Source organism: Leuciscus leuciscus (genome assembly GCF_965113295.1).
Source record: "Leuciscus leuciscus genome assembly, chromosome: 7".
Taxonomy (NCBI): Eukaryota; Metazoa; Chordata; class Actinopteri; order Cypriniformes; family Leuciscidae; genus Leuciscus; species Leuciscus leuciscus.
Genome location: NC_138731.1, coordinates 18078055 through 18087599, shown reverse-complemented (window position 1 = coordinate 18087599; position 9545 = coordinate 18078055). Strand labels below are relative to the sequence as shown.

The following is a 9545-nucleotide window of genomic DNA, read 5'->3' as shown; positions in this document are numbered from 1 at the left end:
AGAGTACAATGATCGTCGTTTGGTGCATTTCCCGCCCTTAACCGCTAGGAGGACATTGACCTCATTCCTCCCACTGAAACGTCATCGAGGCTGTTCCTCCGACTAAGACCGTACCAACTATTAGAAAAATAGGGGGGAAATCTGCCATTTACGTAGTCTGAGATGAACATTTCAGGCAGATTATCTTATTGCTTCTCTTAACCCATAAATACTTAAAATGATCAATGCTGTTCAATCATTCGTCTCTAAAAACAAAACACAAAATTGATTAACATACATATTGTATGATGATTCTACATTTTCAGTCGCAAATATCCCCCTGTGTTGGACAGGTGGTATAATCGTGTCTCGTGAAAAGACGTCTTGTACTCAGAAAGGAATATTAATCATCACTGTTGTTGTGACATATATACTGTTACATTAGGATCTGTTAGTAGGGCTCTAAAAAATAATCCCTGACGCTTTTAGTGTAGTTAAAGATGTCTACTCCAGCTAGAAGGCGACTCATGCGAGATTTTAAGCGGTGAGTAACGTTAGCTGTAAAATGATAGATGTTTGGATTAGCTGGCTAGCTAGTTAGCTTCATAACATTCAGCTCGGTAGGCGATTATTAAACGTAACATAAACGATTAAAAACACGACATTTAATATTGTTCTTGTTGATGTGAGTCTGTCGGTAGTATCACATTGCCCGTTTAACGTTACATTGTGAGGGTTCACAGAAACTCCACGTTTATCTTAACGTTAGCTTATTAGCTAGCTAGTGTAAGCCGGTTAGAGAAGTTATTCAAGCTTGACTTGTCTGAATGTGATTATATTTTTTTAGACTAGTAATATTTTTAAACTAGTAATGTTTATAAAGTAAACAGAAGCCTCACTTTGTCATGTAACGTTAATATCGCACGTTTTTAATAAATTAACGTGATTGAGGCACTGAAATCTATGTTGTTTCCGCACAGGCTCCAGGAGGATCCGCCAGCCGGCGTTAGTGGAGCTCCATCCGAGAACAACATCATGGTGTGGAATGCAGTTATATTCGGGTAAGAAGAGAGCAAATCAAGCTGATCGAGTGGAGGTTGAGCCAAACAGGCTAACAAGCTTCCCACGATCATGGAAAATATGAGAGAATTTTAAAATGGATATTTTCAGGCCTGTAAATGTTATGTTTAAAAATGATGCAACTCCCTGTTAAATAAAGCTTGGGGTCAGTGAGAATGTTTTTTTGAAAGAATGAATACTTTCATTTAGGAAAGACTCGTTAAATTGATCAAAAGTGGACATTAAGATATTTATAATGTAAAAAAAAAAAGATTTCTGTTAAAGAAATTCTGTTCTTTTGAACTTCCTATTCATCAAAAGGTCAATTCAGACTGGACTGACCGATGCAGACTGTCACCAGATTACTGACTGCACATCCCTTCTCAGACATACTAAGTCAGCATGTGCAATTGGCAAAAACAAGCTCCGACAGGTGTAACACACTGACCTGACGAAGTGTCTGTTGGCCTAAAAGAATCCTGAAAAAAAAAAAAAGTGCATCACAGAATCCTGAAAAATCTTAATCAGCACAACTGTTTTCAACATTGATAATACTGAGAAATATCAGCATGTTAGAATGATTTTTAATTATTTTAAAATATATCAAAGCAGCAAACAGTTGCACATATTGTAATATTTACAATATTACTGTCTTTATTGTATTTTTATTTTTTTAATCAAATAATATGGAGCCTTAGTGAGCGTAAGAGGAAGAAACAAAACGCTTGATCTTACCGACCCCAAACTTTTGAAAATGAGTTTGTGAAAATAAACACTTTTTTTTATTTTTTTATTTTTTTATTATTGTTGTCCTTTTTTCTACAATATTTTATTGTGTGCATATTACTCCTTTGAGTTTGAGGGCTTGACAAGAGTAAATCTGGTTCATATGTGCAGCATGGGCATTGTTGTTATTTGATATCGTGGTCAACATGCTGTACTTTTAGTGACAAATGTTTCATGTCAGTTTCCTCCTGCCTTTGACCTGATTATTGTGTTTCATGTTTTTACATACAGTCCAGAGGGAACACCTTTTGAAGATGGTAAGTGTCTGTCTGCTAACCTAGACACAATCACGTGTGGTCAATTGCATGTGTAAAGAAAATGAGTTGTATTTGTCTTTCACTGATTAAAGATCCAATATTGTTTCTGCTCTGCACACAAGGTACCTTCAAACTCACAGTTGAGTTCACAGAGGAATATCCAAACAAGCCCCCAACTGTGCGGTTCGTCTCAAAGATGTTTCATCCTAATGGTGAGTGGTGCTTCCTGTTTGTCTCAGATTAGAAGCCTTATCAAAGAACAATCTAAGCCCCAGCGCTCTCTAAAGTCTACTCGAGATTAAGTACGTTCCCACACAGAATCTGCTCCTGTAGGATTTATTTAGTCCCTCATTTACAAAGTTTTGCACATAACGTATATAATAATAAAATGTTTTGATAAATTATTTTAGTAATAAACCAATTCAGCAAAAATATTTAATGTGTATTAATGCATATGCATTTCTTGGTCAATAATATACATTTATGACTGTATTTACTAGGGCTGGGTAAAAAAAAAAAATATTGATTTCACTATTTTAATCTATTCTCGTTTTTATGAACCAATGTGGATTCTTAAATCACAAGAATTGATATTTAAGTCTATGCTGTCAAATGATGAATGAACAAAACATTGTATCGTGCCTCCCATCTAATAAATCACTATGACTTTTGAACTTTACTTTTGATATGAAACAACGTCTCAGATTTCAAATTGAAATGAACCGAAACCCAGTGTATAGGCGCTTCAGCACAGAATAGGCTATATATTACGCCTATATAATATATAGAATATAGCTCATTATGGTGTATCCCCCTCAGTATATATTTGGAGTCTCCATGAAATCAAAATTTGTTTTTATATATTTTTATTTATTTTAAGTATGAATATGTTAGCCATACTGATATCTATAAGCTGAAAGTAGTCACTTGTTCTCAAAATTACTGTTTTCTACATGGTGAATGCCACATAGTGCACTATATAGGGGACAGGAAACGATTCAGACAGTGTAAATATGATTTCCATTGGGGCAAATGAAGTCTGGTTTCACGTTAGGGTCACGTGATCCACTGCAGTACGCACACTGCTTCAGTCCAGAGACACTAAAGCACAGAGCGGATCTCATGCGTGAGTCTACGCAGACCACAAAACGTCCCATTTAAGCGATATGGAGGAGATTAGGAGGAGAAACGGTTAGACAGACTCAGCATTACAAACAGCACTGACAAGTAGAAGAGAGAAAAAAAACTGGGGCCATTCACCAACGTAAACTACACATCCTCAGCATGACTAAGTTCACTGTTTTGCTTTAGTAACAGTTTCATATTAAATCTAAAAGGGGAATCTGTTAGACACTGGCTGTCAAATGCGGCTTTACTGAGCTCAACGGCTCTGGCCGAGCTGTGATATAAATGAAACGCTATTGGCTGTTTTAAAAGGGGAGGAGCTGTTCGATATGTCCCGCCCTGTCTTCCTGTTTCAGTGGAGATTTTGTCAACTCATTAAATAATGCTGTGAAAATAGTTCAGTGGGCCTTTAAGAAATTAAATTAATATAAATGAGTGATTAGTCGACTAATGGCTTAATTGTACAACTAATAGAAAAATCTTTAGTCAGGGGCAGCCCTAATTAATACCGTTTTGGCGCTCTTTAATGTGGCGTGACGGATCGCTGAAGCAGCAGTGAACTGATCATCTCTTCCTCTTTACTACTAGTTACAGCGCAAAATAAACATAAATGGACATCAGAAGGTATGTTAAAAGATACAGTACAACTTACCGACATGCTTACTGTATTTAGTATCAACTGACTCACCGTATAGTTTACACAGCATTAGTTGAGATTTGTTTTCCTTGAGAAAATTTGCCAATAATCAATATTAATTCTAATTGAATCGGAATCAAATTGCAAGCTTGTGAAGTGAAACTGAACTGAATTGTGAAATGTGTCAATACCCAGCCCAATATTTACACTTCAAATATTTTCAAAGCCATTATCAGTTACTGCGGTCATATTTTCTGTACAGTATTAGGAAGCGTTGTTAATGTTTTGGAAGCATTCTGAAAGTTATTTTACCATAAAAAAAAATAAAAAAAGTTAATGCATGAATTTTCTATTTAATTTATTTCTTTATTGACTGTGAATGTAGGGAATATGTTGCTCTAACTTTTCTCTTGTTGTTGTTCTCAGTGTATGCTGATGGCAGTATCTGCCTAGATATTCTTCAGAATCGTTGGAGTCCAACTTACGATGTTTCTTCTATTCTGACATCAATTCAGGTGTGTTAATTAACTTTGTTTTATAGTCCTTTTATACAAAAAAAAAACAGCTTTCTGTTGCATTTGGACATTATTAAATCTGAGAATTGTCTAATTAGAATGCTTGTTTTGATTTGTGGTTTAGAGAGTGAAGTTTTGCTTGCAATTGTAACTTTAAATTTCCAATGGACCCTTTTCACATGTTCCAAGTCATCATAGTTGGCTAAACTTCTATAGCGGGGAACGGGAGACGACAGCAAATATAATTTTTGTATTTCCATTTGCTCCAAAAAATCTGTGATAGAGTTTCCACGACTTTCCAAAAGAGGAAAAAAATATAGAGATCGATTACGTTGGTCAGAAGAGAGAAAGATGTCAATTTTGCTGTCACTCCTTCAGTTGTTCTATTAAGAAACACCCTTTAAAAGCGTTCATTTGTTTTTTTTCATTTATTTATTTATTTGACTGAAAAGTTAATGTAAAACATTATATAGTTAAAATATGTATAAATCATTTTGTGAAAATATAAAAAGCTTTTACTAGACTTGGGATGTTGATAACTGGAAACGTGTCATCACAGTATGTGAAAAGGTTATACCTTTTGAGGCCTAAAATTTATTTCTCTTTCTTTACAGTCGCTTCTAGATGAGCCCAATCCCAACAGCCCCGCAAACAGCCAGGCAGCACAACTGTATCAAGAAAATAAACGTGAATATGAGAAACGGGTGTCAGCGATTGTAGAGCAGAGCTGGAGGGACAGTTGACCACATTCACAAACCCATGTTCTCACTGAAACTTTGTTTTCCTTTTGTTTGGCTCTGTTGTTGGAGGATAGTTTTTCTAATCTCCGTTTTTAAGTTTTTATGCACTTTACTCATGCAAGATTGTGATTTTTCTTTCGTTTCGTTTTATTTCTCTCCCACATTTTGGCCTGGACTGATTTTCAGCCCGCATTAGGATCACTGAAAGGGGAAATACCCCTGGTGTTTAAGGCTCGACTCATTTTGCATCCGGCATGAACATGCAGTAATTGTCCATTTTTGCAAAATGCATTTGCATCTCTAAAGAAAAACACATTATGGATGATTCAATCAAGGCGTTCTAATCTGGATACACATTAATCCAAGTCATAGTAGTGTTGATGAAAATGTTCTTGGTGCTTCATTGTCAATTTTAATATCATGCCGTTAAAAGTGTCCTTTTAATTTCTGTTTTGCTTCCATTTTTTTCTGGATTGGTTATGCTGATTTAGTCACGACTCTTCTTGGCTCTGCCAGAGGAGGGTTGGCATGTTACCACAAGAGTGGTAAGAAATCTCTAGTATGCACTGAAAACACATACAATGTTGGTAGACAGATGTGAGGGTTTATATAAATGGTCAAAATATGTTGACAGAAAATGGAAATATGTGGAGTATAAAATATATATTTACTAGTTGAAAAAAAATGAGATTTTGCTGGAATTACTCAAATGTCACGAATATCCTTTAAAATACTATTGAGATATACGTTAACTGCAGTTATTTACTGTTCATGGCTTGCATCACAAGTCCAATCAATCAAGTCAAATAATGTCTTCAGGTCTTTTTCCAAGCCCTTAATCTTTGCAGATGTATTCCCTGTTACATGCATGAATGGCCGAGGGTGTCCTTTCCTCTACTAATCTCTTGTATATACAAAATTTTGTGTACAGATTTTGCACTGGTTGGCAGTCTCATTTTCCAGCACTTGTAAATAGGCTACTTAAATAAAAGGTGAAACTACCTTTGTGAGTAATGCATAATTTCTTAAGGCCTGTTCAGTGTTCACACCGAGAATGCTAACTACAAAAGATACCTATAACAATTACTTTATTAGTGTTTACACCAGCAGACAATATTATTTTGTTTGTTATAAGCTTTTAACATTCTTGGAGTGACAGTTGGAGAAGAAAAAAAAAAAGAGGGAAAAAAATCTGAAAGTGATTCCAATGATATTGTTTCTCTGTGGCGATATAGTTGTGCTGAGGACTGTGCTATTCTTTTATATTTAGAGTGATTTTGGAACTATATCATTATCGTTATAGTTATTGTACTTTAGTCTGTCATAATAGCAGCAGTCTTTTCTATTTACTAAAACAAAGCCTTTCATCGTTCCATTTAATAACACAATTTTCAGATCTAATACACAAAGTTAGTTGAAACCATAGACTGTAAAAAACAAACAAAACAAAAAACGATCGCACAATTATTGTAAGAAACCGAGATCATGCAACACAGAAGAGCTAAAGACACATTCTTGGCCCACATATGCGATTGTACTTTAAGGCCTCGTCTAAATGTTTACTTTTTTTTAATAATCCATAAAACAACACTACACGAAGCATAGTTTATTATTTTTTTAATGAACATATGTACAGTTATGCAAAGCATAAATACAAAACCGATAGTTGAAAATGATTTTTACAAAAATGCACTATACTTGTGGCTGGATGAAGAGGATACTTCCAATACTGTAGAACGTTGATAACCAAGTAGCTGACAAGTGAACCCTATCTCAAATATATCCCTACAAGATATACATTTACTAACTGATGACCAACTCTAGTTTGTAACATCTCAAAACTGGGTACTAAACTCCTGAATAGAAAAACATTACATGGCAACCAGGTTCAGGTGTCACTACCTGTTGTACGATCGGTCTTTTTTCGACCTTTCTAATGCTTTGTCCATTGTCTTCTCATTGTCTCCTCTGCACTTCGGACAGTACCATTTTCCTTTGGGCTTATGGTACAGGCCAACGCATGAGAAGTGAAACCATTCAATAGTGCATTCTTCATTATCACACCCTATCATCTCTCCAAAAGACACTTGCTCGCACAGGCAGTAAGTGGGTTCGTTGGGATCAATCGGCAGGTCTGTCGGCGACGGCTCCCTGTCCTGCTTGCTTTTAGACCTCTTCTTCTTCTTCGACGACGTGGATGACGTCTTGGCCTTCTTCTCTTTCGGCGTGCCTGAAGCAACCTCCTCGCTCTGCTCCATGGTGTAACTGGAGTTTTCCCGATTCTCGGAACCGTTTTTCTGCCTGCGTGAACGCTTTCCGCCGGATTTGTCAACTGAAGTCGGGGTCTCGTCTCGTCTCCGGTCCACAGACGGCTTACTGGCCGACAGCATCGCAGAAGAAAGTGGTGTCATAGTAACGGTTGCTACGGCACTGGGGGTGCTGCCCACCGACACGGTGCTCTCCGGAGAGTCCTGGGAGGCCTGGAAAATCTCACCCTGCCACTCAAGCTGCCGGCTGCGATTCTCCACCATTTCCACCATTTGGCCTGCGATCTGGATCTTTTCATCACCGAGTTCTTCTGTGCGGATCAAAGAGCGCTGGATGCAGTGAAGGAGACGCCGCCTCTGCACAGGGTCTGATTCATGTCTGTGCTTTTCATAAGCCTCGTCCAATTCATTGAGGATCTCTGCAAGATAAATAAACAAGGATTCGTGTAAAATATATATATATATATAATACTGGCACAATGTTTACTGATACTGTATGTCAATCTATGCACTTTTTTTTTTTTTTACCAGGTTAAAAGATTTAATTAAATATGCACTCATTTGCAATCTGAACTTTCTTTAAAGTCAGGTTAATTTATTTTATTTTATGTTGACATATAGAGACAAAGATGCAAGGGATTTAATTAATTTAGTATCTTTGCCATCATGTTTTAGGAATAAAATGTTATATAAATAATAAATTAGCAAAGCCCTCTGTAAAAACAATATAAATAGGAATAAAACTGATAAGTTCGTTATATGTAAGTGCTACTGAAGTGGAGATTTCTGAGTTGGTAGGCTACTTGATGAAAAAACTCATTTTGAGAAAACGGCCTTTAACAATTTCTATTGTAATTGAAATGAACAGATGCAAATAAATTAAGCGTAATAAATAAATGTAGCCCAAAATATTAAAATTGACCAGTGCATGAAAAAAACAAGGTGTTTTTTTTTTTTTTTTTGGTAGCGTCGACATTTTACATTCGGTTGACACAGTCGCTGACCGTTCATGTGTATTATATATGTGCAATCTTTATGATATTTCAAAAGACTATATAGTATTTACGCAACACTAGCACACAACTGTGATTTCAAGCTACATAAATGTAGACAGGAAGTTTAGTGGCGCTCTAGAATCTGGCAGACCCCTCGACTTCACACTCCATCCGAACAGGATAGGTAGCGATTTCATAGAAGTCGCTACAAAATTGAGTTATAAATGACTAATACATTAACCATACATATTTAACCAACTTTGTAGATTTAACCTCTTAATCGTGGGGGAAACCTGCGAGTTTCACGTGCTAACAGTTAGCCGCTAGCCAGCTAGTAAGTGTGACATCTAACACCCGTTGCTCAAACAATGCAGTGTTTTCTTCTTACACGAGTGCGAGTGTCCGTATAGTCTCACCTTGATATCTGGCGTCTATTTCCTTCATGAGAGACACACATCTCTGTAGATCCAGCGGCAAAGACTCGACCAGCTCCAGATACTCCTCAACATATTTCACCACAACATGAGACGACTCGCCGTTTGAAGAAGGGTTCAGCATCTTTTCACACGCATTTAAGAGGTTGGTAGACCAATAGAAATACGTTTTTAATAATTATTTGATCCTAGTCTTAAGAATTAAAAGTCTGGGAAGCTGAGAAAAGTTACTCATATACGTGTTGTATTGATTTGTGCAGGACCAGTGACGCTTCTATGGCGGAGACTGAGCTCATGAATATAAATTGGCTTACGCTGACGTTACTCCGTAACCTTCAAAGGGGTGTGTAGGCACGGAGTCTAATCAATATTCATGAGCAAAACCTTTAACGCAGAATAACGGTAGTTTCGCGTAACGACGCGTGGTGGCGTTTAATAGCAAGACTTCGACGCAACGGTAACGTTAGATGAGTGACCGACATGTCTATGTTAGTTTTAGGCTTGGGTTTTAGTTGAGTTTGATTTTGAACTGGGAACTGTATCTAGAGGGAAAAAAAAGATTTACAACAAATGTACTAATGAATAAATAAAAACGTAAATAAAAATAAAATCAATAATACTGTAAGTATACAGTAATAAATTACTTACAAATCATTTAGCAAACTCTTAGTTTATAGTTAATTCATAGTTTATATATTAAAGTCTCTACATTGTTAATATATTAATAGGCTATATACAAATACTGAGGACT

At 36.4% G+C, this 9545-nt stretch overlaps 2 protein-coding genes across 2 annotated transcripts; one reads left to right on the top strand and one right to left on the bottom strand.

Annotated features, from left to right (window-relative positions):
• The first annotated feature begins 365 nt into the window (after nt 1-365).
• ube2al (ubiquitin conjugating enzyme E2 A, like) lies at nt 366-6100 on the top strand. Its single transcript, XM_082175895.1, has 6 exons — nt 366-523; nt 960-1040; nt 2056-2081; nt 2204-2293; nt 4270-4358; nt 4973-6100. The coding sequence occupies exons 1-6, from the start codon at nt 480-482 to the stop codon at nt 5099-5101; spliced, it is 459 nt and encodes a 152-aa protein (XP_082032021.1). The 5' UTR covers nt 366-479; the 3' UTR covers nt 5102-6100.
• ing1 (inhibitor of growth family, member 1) lies at nt 5228-9313 on the bottom strand. The gene is made up of 2 exons (XM_082175872.1): nt 8777-9313; nt 5228-7784 (listed from the first exon to the last, which is right to left on the bottom strand). The coding sequence occupies exons 1-2, from the start codon at nt 8916-8918 to the stop codon at nt 6997-6999; spliced, it is 930 nt and encodes a 309-aa protein (XP_082031998.1). The 5' UTR covers nt 8919-9313; the 3' UTR covers nt 5228-6996.
• Between the last annotated feature and the right edge of the window lie 232 nt (nt 9314-9545).

Excerpts from the sequence above, each read along its gene's own strand:
- ube2al (XM_082175895.1), top strand. The coding sequence starts at position 480 with ATGTCTACTCCAGCTAGAAGGCGACTCATGCGAGATTTTAAGCG. Across the intron at positions 524-959 it reads CTCATGCGAGATTTTAAGCG|GCTCCAGGAGGATCCGCCAG; the intron begins GTGAGTAACGTT and ends GTTTCCGCACAG. Across the intron at positions 2,294-4,269 it reads AAAGATGTTTCATCCTAATG|TGTATGCTGATGGCAGTATC; the intron begins GTGAGTGGTGCT and ends TGTTGTTCTCAG.
- ing1 (XM_082175872.1), bottom strand. The coding sequence starts at position 8,918 with ATGCTGAACCCTTCTTCAAACGGCGAGTCGTCTCATGTTGTGGTGAAA. Across the intron at positions 7,785-8,776 it reads AATAGACGCCAGATATCAAG|AGATCCTCAATGAATTGGAC; the intron begins GTGAGACTATAC and ends TTTATCTTGCAG.